The sequence below is a fragment of the Hemicordylus capensis genome, chromosome 3 (genome assembly GCF_027244095.1).
Source record: "Hemicordylus capensis ecotype Gifberg chromosome 3, rHemCap1.1.pri, whole genome shotgun sequence".
NCBI classification, from domain to species: domain Eukaryota; kingdom Metazoa; phylum Chordata; class Lepidosauria; order Squamata; family Cordylidae; genus Hemicordylus; species Hemicordylus capensis.
Genome location: NC_069659.1, coordinates 86,354,272 through 86,371,701, shown reverse-complemented (window position 1 = coordinate 86,371,701; position 17,430 = coordinate 86,354,272). Strand labels below are relative to the sequence as shown.

At 42.9% G+C, this 17,430-nt stretch overlaps 1 protein-coding gene across 6 annotated transcripts in view; it reads left to right on the top strand.

Annotated features, from left to right (window-relative positions):
* GRIK1 (glutamate ionotropic receptor kainate type subunit 1) overlaps window positions 1-17,430 on the top strand; it is a 293,855-nt gene that overhangs the window by 201,369 nt on the left and 75,056 nt on the right. For all 6 annotated transcript variants that reach the window (XM_053310755.1, XM_053310759.1, XM_053310756.1 and 3 more), the window contains 3 exons: window positions 1,900-1,953; window positions 7,935-8,108; window positions 12,731-12,874. In XM_053310755.1, coding sequence (XP_053166730.1) covers window positions 1,900-1,953; window positions 7,935-8,108; window positions 12,731-12,874 — 372 coding nt within the window. The remainder of the gene's footprint in view (window positions 1-1,899; window positions 1,954-7,934; window positions 8,109-12,730; window positions 12,875-17,430) is intronic.

Sequence of the window (17,430 nt, the reverse complement as noted above, 5' to 3'; positions counted from 1 at the left end):
GCTATCTCTGGTCATTTTTGCACAATACAAAGAATTTCAAAGATAGCTATCCCTGGTCATTTTTGTATCCTTTTTATGGTTCCTTCAAGTAACAGTTCCCAATGGGCATTCACTGTTTAAAGAGCAATTTCTTTTGCTGCTGTGTCAAATTTATTGCCATACATTTACACTAAAAGCTTGGGCACAGAAGGAGACCACCCCAGGAAAGCAATCTGAGTTCAAAGAATACACACAACACTATAATAGGACAGCCGCTGTTATCTGCTCTTCTGGGACTAGTAATTGACAACTTTATTATCCTGATGAAGATTCCTTGTTTCTCTGTAGAGACAAGGACACTGTAAGCCAGTTCCAAGACTTGACTTCATCAAACGCAATGGAGAGTTACCAATGTGTAGATGTGTTTTACACTAAGGATCTTGATTTTCTCATTCTCATACAGAATATTATGGAACATATGACAAGTATTCACCAGACCTTTAGCTGTCTAGTGCATCTGCATGGAAGTGATGTTGGGGAACAAGTTGAATAGACATTATTGTGCCATTTCTGGAGCATTAAAAGCCTTAGGGTCAAACTACATATGGCATTAACACATAATTGGCCCCATGTGTCACTTGACCGCATGTGTCACTTTCCTTTTCTAAATAGCAGCCATTGAGGGACTGACCTGGATTGAGACCTTGTGGGTGGGGGGAGATGGCGGGTGGGGGGGGTAATCCAAGGCTGCACAACTTTCCCCTCCTCCCAATTCAAAACAAGAGGCAGGTGCAAATGACCAAATTGTTTTGACTAGGAGAGCACAAGTTTAGCACAGAGTGTAAAACGATAAGTGCTGCTCTCATCAAAAATACAGACACTTTATGTAAGGGTACCCAACAGGTTTGCTTTTAAATTCTTTTATTCATTTGAAACACAGTAGAGAGCTGACATGATACAAAACACTGGAAACCTGCATGTTCAAAATGTGTCTAAAATATTTTTACCTCATTTTCCATTTGGTTTGGTGTGGAGCATCTGACCAGTCCTACTCACCAATAATCATGGAAACAATAAGGAAGGTGAATGCTCATACCCCATTTCCTCTCCTGGAGTGCCTTTCTACTTCTCAGAACCTCCCCCTCATATTCAGTTTCAATACTACATTAAAGTACTATTTATATTGTGTTAAAGTTGTGCCGTTGAGTCAGTGTTAATTCCTGGCGACCATGTAGTTTCCTTTGGTAGAATAGGGGTTTACTATTGCCTCCTCCCACACAGTATGAGTTGATGCCTTTCAGCATCTTCCTATATTGCTGCTGCCCGATATAGGTGTTTCCCATAGTCTGGGAAACATATCAGCAGGGATCCGAACCAGCAACCTCTTGCTCCCTAGGCAAGTTACTTCCCCGTTGCGCCGTTAGGTGGCATTTATATTGTGTGCAAAGGGCCAATTTGGATTAACCATTCCACAATACAATTAGGAGAAGTGTTGGGACAGAGAGTGAGATGTTTATGCTCACATCACTTGTGGTTTGATTTGTGGGACTTGTTAAACGTATCATCTGAACTGGCCCCATACCATTTGAAGAACAGAGTTTAGTATTTTGTCCCAAATTTTTATTCCCGGGGGTAAAAAAAAACCTTCATTTTGTATCCCTGCTTTTTTTTTTTTTTTTTGCTCTTATATTGGTATTCGTGTAATTTTAGCTACAGTTTAGTTATGAAGAGGCAGATGGTTATTCCTCAGCTCCATACAAATTGTCCATATAGTCCCATGCTATTCTGTAGACCAAAAGGACAAAGATCGGTGCAGGCATAGAGAATACTTCAGTGATTTCTTATACAGCATTTTTAATATTGCTTGTGTTGTGTTTGACACTCTGGCTTCTCTCCTCCCTTTTCCTACTTTTTCAACAGATTCTCTCCATGGGGATGATGACTGAATATTATCACTACTTTTTTACAACTCTGGTAAGACATTCTGATAAACTTGTATCCATAACAGCAGAAGCAGTTAAAGAACTTCATCTCCCCCTGTGTTCTTGTGTGTCACTATTATCGATGAAAAGTGCTCCTTAACTGCTAAGTATTACAATTACTGGTAGAGCTATCTTATAATGGAGGTGGCCTGGTATATTTATCACACTCAACAACCTTATTTCCTCCTCACTCTGTGGAGCATATGAAGACGAGAAATTATATGCCTTGCAACCCATACTTCAAAACCATATCCAAGAAAATGTCTGAAAAATGGAAAAGCCCAAACTGAAGTTCTCCAAAGTTTGTGAGTGTTTATCTATAGAATCTTATTTAGCTCACTATAGAAAATGACTCACTAAACATCTTTGTGTTAGGAGAATGATTCAGAGTGTTGAAGCTTCCTTTTCCGGTTTTATCCAGTTGCAGGTAAACCTTGATTCGGCTTACGTTTACCTCTATTGTGGAAAGTCTGCAAGAGTGCATTTTATAAACATGTCTTTTAGCATGCATGTATTTGTCATCGGGCTACATTCTGTGCAACCTTCCCTTCACCGGGGTTAGGAGCCCACTGGGGATGCTGTGCAACTTCAAAGGCGGCCCTGATGGTTTATCAACAAGGCCACTGCACAAAGACTGGAAAGCACTTCCAGGCAGCAATGTGGCACTCCTGAATGGAAGGGAATGCCGCACTGCTGCCCGGAAGCACTTTCAAATTTTTGCACAGCAGCCTTGTCAGGGCAAACATCATCAGGGCTGGCTTTGAAGCTGCACAGGAACCCCAGTGAATGCCTTATCTTAAGGAGCCTGCACAGTCCAGGGACATCAAGGGACTATATTATTGTGCCCTGGTTTTGTTATTCTGAAGGAAGCAGTACTTCAGGATCAAAAGTCAGTCCTGACAGAACTAATGTATATGTTCCATTTTGTATATAGCTATTAAACACAACATGTTTGATAACCAAAGCCATCAAAATTACACTTGCAGCTCAATCCTCAAAAATACTAATGTAATGTAAATGGGCTTTAGTTAAGGAGCATTTCAAGAATCATTGCATTGTTCAAGTTTATAAGACATTTGAAGCTAATAGAAGGGAGCTATATGAATAATAATTGGAAGTGTCATAGATCTTTTAAAATAAACGTTGCGCTTTCTTAAAGGCAGGGCAGATGTGAATGAACTAGATATGTTTTTAACAACATTGAACAAATGAAGTTTTCTTTCTCTGTGAAAGGTCTGTTTGACAGTATTAGGGATGTGCAGAACTGGTTAGTTTGTGAACCAGATCACCGTGAACTGGGATGGTTCATCAAACCGACCAGCTAAGCCAATTGATTTGACTGAACCTTTTCACTTTGGTGCAATTCGTTCTGAATTCAAACTGAATTTGGATCTAACTGGGCCCATGAATAACTTGTCTGGATGCTACCCACTATGAGATTTTTAATACCTGACTAAAATCAGGCACATAATGTTGCTTCACGATAATGTTGCTTCACGAGATCATTAATACCAGATCATTAATACCAAGAAGTTTTCCTGAAAAAAATCTTCCAAATCCTGACAAGTGATGTGTCTCTTGGGGTTTTTTAGTCTATGACATACAATTTTGAAATGTGTCACAAAATAATGTAAGGACATCCCTGCTGGATCAGGACTGAGGCCTATCTAGTCCATCATCCTGTTTCACACAGCAGCCTACCAGATGCCTCTGGTAGACCTCAGGCAACAGCTGAAGGCATACCTTTCCTCCTACTGTTGTTCCCCTGCAATTGGTATTTAGAAGCATCTTGCCTCTGAAGCTGGAGTTGTATTATACCCACCAGACTAGTAGCCATTAATAAACCTGTCCTCCATGAATTTATATAAACCCTTCGTAAAGCCATCCAGCCTGTTAGCTGTCACCACATTCCATGGCAGAGAATTCCATAGATGTGTTGTATGAAAAAGTACTTCTTTTTATCAGTCCTGGATCTAGTGTTAAGCAAAGGGAGAAATTTCTCTCTCTGTTCACTCTCGCCACATCTTGCATAATTTTATAGTCCTCTATCATGTCAGAAATTTCACATTTGAGTTATTCAAGGACTCTCGGGTGGATGCCATCTGACCCTAGCAATTTGTTTATTTTTAATTTTTCTACACAGTATAGAACATCATCGATCGTCATCTCTATCTGACTTTAGCCTCTGTCCCTGAGAAGCTTGGTCCAGGCACAAGTATACATTCAGTATCCTCTGCCATGAAGGCAGATGCAAAGAACTCCTTTAGCATCCCTGCAATCTCCATATCCTCCTGAATAATCCCTTTCACTCCCTCATTATCTAACGAACCAACATCTTCCTGGCAGGTTTCCTGTTTCTGATGTATTTAAAGAAGTTTTTGTTATTCCCCTTTAGCTTTTAGCTAAGTGTTCCTCAAACTCTCTTTTCCCTTCCCTTATTGTCTCCTTGCATTTTTTTTTTTTTTGGCCAGAGTTTGTGTTCCTTTCTTCTCTCTTCAATTGGGCAGGCCTTCCAATTTCAGAAGGAAGCCTTCTTCCCCTTGGTTAGCCATGCTGGCATCCTCCTGGACTTGGTGGTACCTTTCCTCCTTTTTGGTATACACTCTAACTGGGTTCTGTTACTGTGGTTTTAAATAAAATCCAAGCATTCTGGAGCGAAGTGAGACTCCTGACTTTCCCTTTGAGTTTCCTTTTCACCAAACTCCTCATTTTAGAGAAGTTTCCTCTTCTGAAGTTCAAAATGTCTGTGTTAGATTTCCTTGTTGAGTCTCTATTTGCATATATGCTGAATTTGATCACACTATGGTCTCTGTTCCCTAAAGTTTCCACAGCACTGACATCTTGCACCAGGTCTATGCACCAATCAGGATTAAGTCAAGGGTCGCCTTCTCTCTGGTTGGTTCCATGACCAACTGTTCCAAGGCACAGTCATTCCGCATATCTAGAAATGTGGCCTCTTTGTCATTACTTGAATGTGAATTTAGCCAGTCTGTGTGATGGTAATTGAAGTCACTCAATTACAGTCACTTATTACAGCTGTCTCTCTTGACACCTACGTGATTTCCTTATGCTAGTCACTGTCAGCATTATGACCAGGAGGGTAATAGCACATCCCTGGCACATTTGCTTTCAGGCCTTGTATTCTCACCCACAGAGTTTCTGTGGAGGACTCTGGTCTTCCTAGGTTTTCTAGCTTGTTAGATTCTACCCCTTCTTCAACATACAGTGCTAATCCACCCCCAGTCGGCCCCTCCATGTCCCTTCTATAGAGTTTATAACGAGGGATAACGGTGTCCCACTGGTTCTTACTGTTCCATCATGTTTCAATTATGCCCACAATATCTATGTTTTCATTAGCAACCAAGCACTCCAGGTTGCCCATCTTGGTTCCAAGGCTGTTTAGATACTCCCCAGATGCTGGCTATCCCCCAGGTGTCATTTTCAAAGCTACTCTGTGGCTTTTTTTATTTTAAGCACCAGCAGTCTTTGTTCCATCTAGGTCCATTTTGTACAGGCTCATCTTGTCCCAAAATGTATCCCAGTGCCTAACAAATCTAAATCCCTCCACCTGGCACCACCATCTCATGCATAAATTGATGCCCTTGAGCTCTGCTTGTCTCGCTGGTCCTGCATGTGGAACTGGTAGCATTTCTGAGAATGCTGCCTTGCCTTGAGATATGCTACCTAGCAGCTTAAACGTTGCTTGCAGGACCTCCCGACTACGTTTCCCAGCATTGTTAGTGCCAACGTGCACCACGACAGCTGATTCCTCCCCAGCACTGCCTAACAGCCTATCTAGATGCCGCGTGACATCCGCAACCTTCACACCAGGCAGGCAAGTCATGATGTGAGTCACATGTGGGTCACAGACCCCTAATCATCCCCTAATCTGACCCCTAATCATACACCCCTAATCATCAAATCACCCACTACTAGGAGGCCCCCATCCCTTGGAGGAGTATCCCCCTGAGAGAGGATATGGAATGGGTCTCCTCCTCAAAATGATGTCCTCCTTCCCTGAAACCTCCATGACAGCAGAGGAGCCATCAGCCTCGGTGTAGGATGCCTCTGTCACATCCCTGAAGGTCTTGTCCCCGTATTTGACTCTCTGAGTTTCTCCAGGTCTTTGAGGGAACAAACATTTTCTCTGAGAGTCAGGAGCTCCTTGTACTGATCATACACCCACAACTTCTGCCCATTGCACAGATAGTCATACATGCAACACTCTGTCCAATACACTGGGAAGTGCCCCCTCTCCTGCTGGTGTTCTACCTTCATGATGGTTGGGGTTTTTTGGGGGGGGGGCTGTTTAGATTATTCTAAAATTGGTTTGTGGGTTTTTTTGTAAGATTTTAGCTGAAGTTGTCAGCTATTCAACAGGTTAAACTTTATTTACTGAGAATATAAAAGAGGGAGTAGTACTTACCTTCTCTCCCAACTGGACTCCATGTGATCAAGAGGGTCTCCTTTCAAATTCTCCCACATACTTCCCTGCTAAACTCCACATAAAACTCCTATGATACCTTTTTGCTAATTCCTGTTCAGTAAGTTCTGGTTGCTAAGTTCCCTGACCGCCGCCTCTTATATAGCGAGTAGACTTCAAACTAAGGCAACCAGGCTCAAAAGGAATGTGTCCTCTCCTACCAGGTTTCATTTATCTCAGCCCTAGCTAGTTCCTCCCACTGTCTCTGTCCAGGCAAAAGAGAAACTGAAAGCCACACAGCCTCTGAAACAGACCCTGGCAAAAATTAAAATAAAAAATAATATTTTTTTTAAAAGCCCTGGCAAAATGCAATCACACACACACACACACACAGAGACACACACACACAGAGAGAGACTGGAACACACCCTAGAGAGATACCAGTCCCTCAAAATCTCCCCTCCTCCAATTTGTTGATTTGTTTGATGAAGAAGAAGAAGAAAGGTGGTTTTTTTTGTTTTTTTTAATGTATGCTACCTTCTCAGGTCTACTTCTCCTCTCCCCAGTGCAGGCTTCAAATATCACTTAAAGCATCCATTATATCCTTGCAAACTTCAGTTATCTAATACACACAGAACTGCTTCTTCACTGGCTTTACACATCTATCAGACACAGTGACAGCAGGTTACCAAAGCTAGCAAAGCAAGCGAAATATGGAGCTCATAAGTAGTAAAACAGTATTGTTCATCACATTGCTGGGAGTTTTCTTTCCCATAGCTGAAAAGTATTCTTAACATTGGCTGGCCTATTTTTCATACTGTGTTTTTTTGGGGGGGGGGGAGTTTTTTGTGTGATGGCTGTAACATTATTTCAGGGCTGATATAAATCAACAGCAGATACTGCAGTGCAACTTGCTTGTAAAATAATGTTGTATCTAATGTTTTATATCTCAACAAACCAGATAAGAGATATCTGATAAATCCTCCTCAGCTCACACTTATTTAGATTTCATATAGTTTCTAATATTATCTCCAGAATTTGGTAGAAATTGACAAAGATACAATGATTAGGAATCATATACAGCTATATATTTTTCAGTACTAAAAGATGTAAATCCCCATAAGTTATATTGGGTGCTAAAACAGGTTTCATATCTTCAGCTTCTCAGGGAAGAGGGCTAGTGGAAGATCTCTGCTTGATATCATGTTTCCGCAGCCCATTACCAATCAAGGTAGGAAACACCAGGCTACCACTGTTCCCTCTAAGGCGTGCACACACAAGTTTTTTTAATGTCCACTCAGTTAATTTTAGATCCCACTCAGATAGAATCAGGATGGTCCCACTTGCACACACATTTCCTTGATACTGCTGCCCAGAACAAAATTCATTCCGCACACAGATGAAAAAAATTTGAGAGAACACTGCAGGCTACCCTTATTTTATATAATATTATATAAGGGTAGACCTTATATAAGCTATCCACTTTTATCATTGAAATAATTTCTTCTTATTTTTGAATTTTTTTAAAAAAAATACCATTGGTGGTACAGGATTTGTTTGCACTAGACCTGGAACCCTACAGATACAGTGGAGTCAACATGACTGGGTTTCGTCTGCTCAACATCGACAATCCTCAAGTGTCATCAGTTATTGAGAAGTGGTCAATGGAACGGCTGCAGGCACCACCCAAGCCAGAGACTGGTCTCCTGGATGGCATGATAACCGTAAGTGAAAATAAAGTCTCCTGTATTGTTGGCATAAGACTAAACAAAATTTACTAATTCAGATGAACTGATGCTAATGTTAGCTATAGTCCTATGCCTGCTTAATGCGTATCCTCACAGTGGGCTGATTTTTCAAGATTTAATCAGTCGAACACTGCTTCTGCCTAAGGCTCTTTTGTTTCAGCATAGCATTCAGCATAGAAAATAGCTCAGGAAGTGGGATTTCAGGAAGGTGTGGTATATACGGGGCCTTTGCAGGCTGCCGCTACTGTGTGGAAGGCACACAGTACTGTGGGGGCTGTGTAGAAATCTGGCCAGCTATTCTACGTGCACAAAGTGACAATGCATTTGAATATGAACTGGGCCATCTCACCATCTTGCTCACTGCTACTATTTTCAGGCTTTACTTGCATGTGCTTAAACATAATGCCTGAATAGAGTTAGTGTCTTCCTGCAATGGCACTACAGTAACATTTGGGAGTATTACAGTAACAAGTAGCTCTAGTAACATTTGGGAGAATTCAAGAGGAATAATGTTCAGCAGTGGTGTAGGTCCCCCCATAGCATTTGAGGAGATCACCCCTCATTTTACTGAACTCCCTCTAACATACCTAATAGCCCATATCTCTCCCCTCACCAGTGTATTTCATTCCCACCCACCCCCAAAACAAATGTAAGTAAGGAGTTGTTCAAACTTTCCCACTGTTTGTATGTCTGGTGTCAGAGGCACTCTTACCCCCAGACCTTGGGGCACCGGTCCGTGGCCTCCAAAGTCTTTGGATCCAAATGACCAGGGGGGGCTCCTGCCGCCACTCTGCTCCACCACTGCCCCACTGCGCTGAACCGTGGCTTTTCTGTAATTTTAGCTACCATGTGTCGCAACCAGGGTATGTGTGAGGTGAGCCAAGCAGGCCTCCTGCCCCCACTGTGGTGGTGGTGGTGGTCAGAGCGGCCACTTGGTCTGTCCGTCTGACCCAGTGGCCCCTGAAAACTGCAAGGCACACCTCTGCAGTCCAAATAGATCGTCACAAGCCCATGACATCATGGGCTTACAATGATCTATTCAAACAGTGGTGGAGGGCTATTATGGAGGGCTATTATATGGGCTATTAGGGCTATTAGGTATGTTAGAGGGAGTTCAGTAAAATGAGGGGTGATCTCCTCAAATGCTATGGGGGGACCTACACCACTGCTGAACATTATTCCTCTTGAATTCTCCCAAATGTTACTAGAGCTACTTGTTACTGTAATACTCCCAAATGTTACTGTAGTGCCATTGCAGGAAGACACTAACTCTATTCAGGCATTATGTTTAAGCACATGCAAGTAAAGCCTGAAAATAGTAGCAGTGAGCAAGATGGTGAGATGGCCCAGTTCATATTCAAATGCATTGTCACTTTGTGCACGTAGAATAGCTGGCCAGATTTCTATACAGCCCCCACAGTACTGTGTGCCTTCCACACAGTAGCAGCAGCCTGCAAAGGCTGCTCCACCGGCCGCCGCCACCGCTGCCACAGCTGAGTGGTGGGTGGGAGGCCTGCTCAGCTCATCCCCCAGCCACACATATGGTGGCTAAAATTACAGAAAATCCACAGTTTGATGGGGGAGGCCTCGCAGCAGTGGCAACAGGGGAGCTTGCAGTGGCGGGGGTGGGCTTCACGGAGGAGGTGGTCAGGGTGCCAAAATCACCTAGGTGCGCCACTGCCTGGTGTTCATTCATTAAAGACTTACTGTGATCCCCACGGCTTTGATCAGATGCACTGATACATTATTTAGAACAGTTATGGGGGGGAGGGCTATGCCCCCGTCCCTCCCTCAAACAAAAACAAACACAGGACCCAGCAGAATATCAGACTTACCAGCAGCCAGAGAAGTCTCTCAAGCAGGGACCTTCCTCCAGCCACTCCACCCTGTGCCTGTAACTTCCTGGCTAGAACAGTTAATCAAGCTGCTCTAGGTTCTGATCCTTATTGGACAACTCCTGGCATCACAACTCAAGGAAATAGACATCGGGTTGAAAACAGAGGAACTGTATTCCCCCCCCCCCATTTAACTTCTTTTGCGGGGGTGGGGTCAGGCCAGGCACCCCCTAGGAATCAGACTGGCTGGAGCAGCTTGATGAGCAGGCTGTTCCAGCCAGTAGAAGCAAAACAGATGTTTTGAGCTTCCTGTGTTTGCTTTTGTTTGGGGCAGGGAGCGGGAAAGAGAAAGAGAAAAGGGGAGTCGGATGTCAAGGCTTGGAGAGAGCGGGGGCTTGGTGGGGGCCTTGGTGAAAGAGAAAAAGAAAGAGAGGCTTGGCAAGAGTAAAAGGCTTGGAGTCTGTGTGTGAGAGAGGGGGCTTGGTGAGAGTGTGTGGAGGGGAGGAGGAAGAGGAGAATCTTGATTAGAGGGGGCTTGGTGTGTGAGAGAGAGAAATAAGGAAGTATAGCAAGGGTTGGTGTGTGTGAGAGAGAGAAAAGGGGGCTTGGAGAGGGGAGAGTGGCTAAATAAGGGTGTGGGAGTGTGACAGACAGACAGGCTTGGTGAGACAGCGGGAGTGGGAGAGACAAAGAAATGGGGCAAGGTGGCGTAGCAAGAGAAAGAGAGAAAGAAGTCCACACTTGACTCCACCTCTCACTGTTTCTGGCTCTGTGCATCATCTGCCCTATGTGCCTCCCGCCACTGCATCTCAGGAGCTACCAGCCACCACTGGGTCATGGGTATCACTTCTGCAGTGCTACTATTCTGCAGTGCTACTAGTACTGTGTTAGAGCCATAATTGTGGTCCAAGAGTATAACGAATAGCACATTAGATACAAAGCTGGTATTCATAACGCCACTTCAGTGCAGTGTAAGAAATGCAGCACCCTATGCTTTGCAATATCCCAAGCTGAATTGTAGGCTGCAGTCATCATGGGACAAAGGTGTTGGAGTTTTTAGGAGTGGCTAGCTCTTATCAGAGCTCTTCATCTAGCATTGGGTATTTCTCCCAAGTGTTGAACTTCACATATATATCAAGTGTTTAGTTACGTATTGGCAACATATCTCATTTTGGGTAAAGTCTCTATATATGCTCAGCAGTTCCCGGTGTGGCAGTAAGAGTCAAAGCACCAGTATAAGTTTTAAAATGACCTAAGAGGCATCAGGGCAAGCTGATGCAGGACCAGCAGTGGCCGCCATCAGTTTCAGTAGCTGCAGGAAGAGCAGGGGATAAAACAGGTTGGGAAAGCTGCTAGGAATTTCAGGTTGAGATGACTGCTAGGAATTTCTTTAGGGCCACATGATGTCTGTTTTGACTCATAATAGTTGGTGCTACTAGTTGGAACACGTTAACTCATTTCCAGAAACAATGTTCTATATGGAACAAGCCTCAATAAATGAGATTTGTTTTGTTTAGCATGTCTATAGAGAACAAAATCAGATGGCTGTATTGGTCAATCAGAATAAAATTAATAAGGTCAGTATAACTGGAAATATACTGCCTGCAGAGCATTGGTCTTCAACTGATGATCATGCTCCAACCTAAGGTGGACCACACTACTACTCTCTTTTGTTTATATATGGCTTTTTTTCCAAGAGAAAGGAAGGTAGGGAGAAAAGATGACCTGAAAAGCCTCCAGTACCTTTTATAATTCTGAAGAGGAGGGGATTTCAGCAGATGTAGCGTTTCTTGCCTGACAAGCTCCATCTGCCAAAATTCCGTCTTCTACACAACTACTGAAGGTACAAGAGAAACATAATAGATAGAGATAGATAAATGCAAGAGATACAGAAGATACACTCCTCCATGTATCTGGTTACTCTAGAGATAAAAGGAGCAAAATGGAAATATAGGATTAAGGAATTAAAAGTGGGTCCCATGTTGCAGGTTGTAGTCAGGGGGGATCCTGGGTCTGAAAAGGTTAAAGACTACTGCTACAGAGCACTACTCACCATAAGTAACATTTTTAATTTATTCTTACATAAAGTCATTGGTTTTATGCAGCTCCTAATTAGTATGTCAAGAATAATCCCAGATCTGTACTACATTAAGATTTGCTAATAAATTCAGATCACATATGATTACAAAAGCCTCTAGTACTTATAAGACTGATGCCATAGTATTTTATTTAGGTAAATGAAACAGAGAATTAAATCTATTAATTTCCCAAAGGATTTGCAGGGTTAAAGATTTTTTTCAAGATAAAGTAGGTTAACGTGGCAGTTAATACTGAAGTGTCAGTATTTCAGCAGAAAAGTCAATGCCTCCCCCCACACCCGCTTCTTTAAAAATTGTGGTATTTAAGTTGCTTTTGAATAATTGTGAAGTTCTATAATAAATAATACTCTGCTTCATTAAAAAGATGAGTGTTTGGGTATATAGATCTGTTGTGGTATATAGATCTGTTGGTCTGAGTGGGCCTCTGTCATTTTACATGACTGGCAAACAGCATGCTCACTAGGATCCTGGTCTTAAGTGTTGCTGCTCCGGAAAACAAAAGCATAAATTTGGACACGCTGATACTTCACCATAGGTAGTCAGCTGGAATGCCACTTATGCTTAGCATGATACTTTGCCAATACTTTGAAGAGGAGGAAGCAAAAATGAGGGGGTAGGACTAAAGCTGACTTTTCAAAAGCCTTTTCTTTTTCTCCACATACAGACAGAAGCAGCACTGATGTATGATGCTGTTTACATGGTAGCAGTGGCTTCCCAGCGTGCCTCCCAAATGACTGTTAGCTCCCTGCAATGTCATCGACACAAGCCATGGCGTTTTGGACCCAGATTTATGAATCTGATAAAAGAGGTGAGTGTGAACCATTTGCTGGCAGCCAGAAGAGTGCTTCCTCTGCTGTGTGAGGCTGTGCCCCCCCTACACAATGAGCAACCCTACACAGGTTAGCGCAGCCCTACTTGTGTAGGGCTGCTTGTGTGAAGTGCTGGAATCAGGGCCAGTCCCTGTGCTGCCTCCCCTGGTAACCTGTGTTTTTTTACCTGAGCTTTTACCTGGGTAAAAGGCCGCAAGTGCACCCTTTACTCCAGTCCAGGACTGTGTGTGTGCTCAGGCAGCACACTCCCTGCTGCTGCTGCGCTGTTTGCAGCAGTGGCACTCATCTGCAATCATGCCTTCCCCCCTTTCTTCCCCGGCTTCGAGAACAGAGGTCATCTGTATGACCTCCCTGAGTCCCTCTGCCACACGATATTCAGTGTCATTTTTTAGTATCACACCAGGTATCTGGTGACAGAATATTCTGTTTCACTTTTTCTCTTTACTGGAGTAGCTTTCTGCTGATGTAAAACTTTAGCCTGCAGATTCAGCACAAATAACACCTAAAAGGTCAGCAAAAGGAAACAACCCTGAATTTGAATGTTGAGCTTCAGGTCCCGAATGAATGTTCATTAGGGACTGGGAGCGGGGGGGAGGATGTGATTTCTGTGCGCCTGCATTACCAATGAATATCCAGGAAAATACACATTATTTGTATAAAGTTAGGAAACATGTATAATCAAAATATGTAATATCAGTACTGCCACCACCACTACCAACATCATGATCCATTAGAACCTTTGGTGACAGGACTTGCATTGCAGCCAAAAAATACAGTGCCACATTCCAAAAGTTTCCAGGAAGTCCATTTGTTGCTGTTCTATAATGTGGAAGTATTTCAAATGTACTAATTCTGTAGCTAATGATATAACTAGGGATGAGAACTTGCTTTAAATTGCAGGAGGTCCCAGATTCAATCCTTGGTATCTGCAGGTCAGACTGTGAAAGACTCCTGTCAGAAACTCTGGAGAGCTGCTACCAGCCTGCTCAGTTTTGCCCCGCCTGCTGTTTTTGGACTACAACTCCCATAATCCCCAGCCATAGTGGCCAATAGCCAGGGATTATGGGAGTTGTAGGCCAACATCTGCAGGAGGGCTGAAGTTGAGCAGGCCCTGTGTAGACAATACCAATGGTCTGACTTAGTATAAGGTAACTTCCTATTTATATAGGAATACTATATATTTATATCTGATAAATACTATTATATTTCTTAGCCGTTGTGTTGCATTGCAATGTGAAGCATACCTTTATCCTAATATGATGGGAAATACTCAGTTCTCATCAGAAGGATTCATAGACAATTGTGTTGTGAGTTCTGGCATATAGCTGAGACTTGAAAATGATATCATACCTCATGTTATCTTAAATTTTGCACAACTTTTCTGTTCCTAGAAACTCAGCCAGCGTGGTGTAGTGGTTAGAGTGCCGGACTAGGACCGGGGAGACCCGAGTTCAAATCCCCATTCAGCCATGAAACTAGCTGGGTGACTCTGGGCCGGTCACTTCTCTCTCAGCCTAACCTACTTCACAGGGTTGTTGTGAAAGAGGAACTCAAGTGTGTAGTACACTGCTCTGGGCTCCTTGGAGGAAGAGTGGGATATAAATGTAAAAAATAATAGTAATAAAATAATAATATCCTTTCCTGCCATATCTTGAGACATATTTTGACATGCCTCAAAACTTCCATCCAATCATCTTGCTCCAGAATTTTCTTCCTAACCTAATGCTTTCTCTCTCCATTCATTCTCCCACATGGGTGGGAACAGTAGTACTGGGGTAACAGGAAAGTGTTTGAAAGCATTTGTGAACCATTTCAATCTTTATTGGGTCATTGCCTTTCAATTTAAGCAGATCCGACAAATGCTTTAATAGAATGTCCCAAAGCAACACAACATTTCAGTAGAACCAGTTCATGGTCAAATATGTGACATTATTCTACAATTCAAATTTATCATGTACAGCTTGATTCTTTTGCATGGTATAAGAGTTGATCTAATTACCGATAGTTTCACAGCTAATTTATTTTATGGTCTATAAAACACGGATTTGAAAGGCTCAAGCATCGTATATTTCTAAGGGTTATTATTTTGTTTTGTTTTACATAGCAAAAGAGAAAAAGGACAATTACTAAAATTGATTGATAACTATAAGTGATACAGTGCATCCATGTTGGTTTTGTTGGACTTTTGACACCATTGACCATGGTAACCTTCTGGAATGCTTTGTGGGGTGGGTCTAGGAATCACTGCCAAAAGAGAGGTTCCACTACTTCCTGCAGGGTCATTTCTAGAAGGTGGTACTGGGGAATTCCTGCTCGATGCCTTTGCCACTGGCCTATGGCATCCTGTATGGTTCTTTATTGTCCCTCTTGTTTTTCAAGATCTGCATGAAACCATTGAGGGAAGTCATCTGTAGGTTTGGGGTAGCCTTCCCTCTAACAGGGAATTCCAGATGTAGTTGACTACAACTCCCAGCATCTCCAGCTGCAATGGCCTTTGGCTGGGAACTCTGGGAGTTGTAGTCAAAAACATCTGGGATTCCCTGTTAGAAGGAACACTGGTTTGGGTTTTGGTGTCATAAGCATGTGAATGACACTGGCTGACATCCTGATTGCCCAAAGCACATGTGTAAAGAAAAACTGTGGAGACTGAGCGCATCTCCCCAGTCCCTCTGCATGCACCCTGTTTCATGAGAGACGTGTTTCCTCTCTTCCAGATCACTTCCGGAGCATGGGCAGAGTAGGCACATGTCTACCATTTGAACAAAAGTGTTCATGTAAAGGGACTAGGTAGGGGAGGAGGGTTGCGTCTGATCTCCAGCCCCATGCCTGCAGTCTTCCTTTACACATGCACTTTGGTAATCAGGATGTCAACCACTGAGTTTTATTATATTGGTGCCTTCCACAGCTGGAGATGCTGTTGAAGTCCTAAATCAGTGTTTGGAGGTATGAAGGACTATGTGTAGGCTAACAAACTGAAAGTAAGACAGAGGCTCCTGGTGAAGAAATCTGCAGATGTGTCAAAGATTTATCAAAATTTCTTGATGGAATTGCACTCCCTGTAAAGGAGCAGCTTAAGAGTGTTCCTGGGCCTGGGCTTTGTACCTGGATGTCCAGGTGTTTGCCATGGACTGGAGGACTTTTGCTCAGCTTTGACTGATGTCCTAGCTCAGTTATTTCTGTCTCAGTTAAAACTGGCCATGATTATTTATTTTTGTGTTACATTGTGAGTGACTCACTATAATATGCTCTATATGGGCTTACCCTTGAAGAATCTTTGGAAATCACACCTGTTCAGATGCAGGTGCAAGGGTCTTTCTTGATTAACACAAGGTCCTCAGAGCATATTTCACCCATTCTGCTTCAGCTGTACTGGTTACCAGTTTGCTTCTGGGTGCGATTCAAGGTGCAGGTGTTAATCTATAAAATTCAAGGGCAGCCGCACATAAAGGACCACCTTTCCCCACAGGAATTTGTCGGTACTGTGATATCATTGTGTGAGGCCCTCTTGCAAATGCCTTCCCCTTCAGATTTGCTTTGGGTGGCCCTGAGAAAGAAGATCATTTTGGTGGCTGCCCCCACCCTGTAGAACACTCTTCTTCAGGATATCTGACCAGCTCTGTCTTTGAGGTTATTTTGATGCTAGCCTAGTTCCACCTTTACTGACAGACCTTCCTTCATTTGTTGGAAAACTCTCCGTAATTTTGGGGTTTTTTGGTACATTTCATGTTATTTGTTATTTTGTTGTTTTTACATTTTGTTTGTAAACTACCTTAAATGTCTTTGAAAGAAAGGCAGGATATCAATTTTTAAAATAAATACAGGTGGTTCTCATGAGGATTCCATTCTTGCCCATAGGTGTGAATATGGAAACCGCAAGTAATGAAAACTTGAGTCAACGGGAATTGGTGGGGTTAGGTTCCTAACAAAAAAGGGGCAAATAAAGCAAGGCAGAAATAAGAGAAGACCCTACCGTACTCTCCTCGTCTCCAGGCCTCCAGCAGTGCCCCCCAAAATGCAGGAAGTTGTCAAAAACAAAACCTGCCAAATCTTAAGAGCCACCAAATGGCTCTCTGATGGGAAATGGCAGCCAGAAATGACATTGGGAGTCATTTCTGGGTCATTTCCAGTCACTCAAAACTGCAGTTAGGCGAATTTTGCCTATTTTTCTACCCACGGATAATGAAACTGGGTCTCTAGGACCCAATCGCAGATATGCAAAACTGTGGGTATGGAGCCCGCAGATAATGAGGGCCGCCTGTACATAAATAATAAATACTGTGCTGTCCTACAACAGAGAAATTTATTTTATATTGAGAACTGGAAAAGCTGTGTGAGAACTTCTCTGCAGCTTCCTACTTTATTGCAAAAAGAAGCAGAAGAACATATTGTGCACTCACAATAGCGTCAACCTGACACTATTCTAAACATAGCATAAGGAACAATTATATGTTATAGAGGAGATCTGGATCTGTTGACTTTCCCCCCTAAGGCAACTGATCTTTTCAGAGTGGAGTCTTAGGCTTTCTATGTCTTT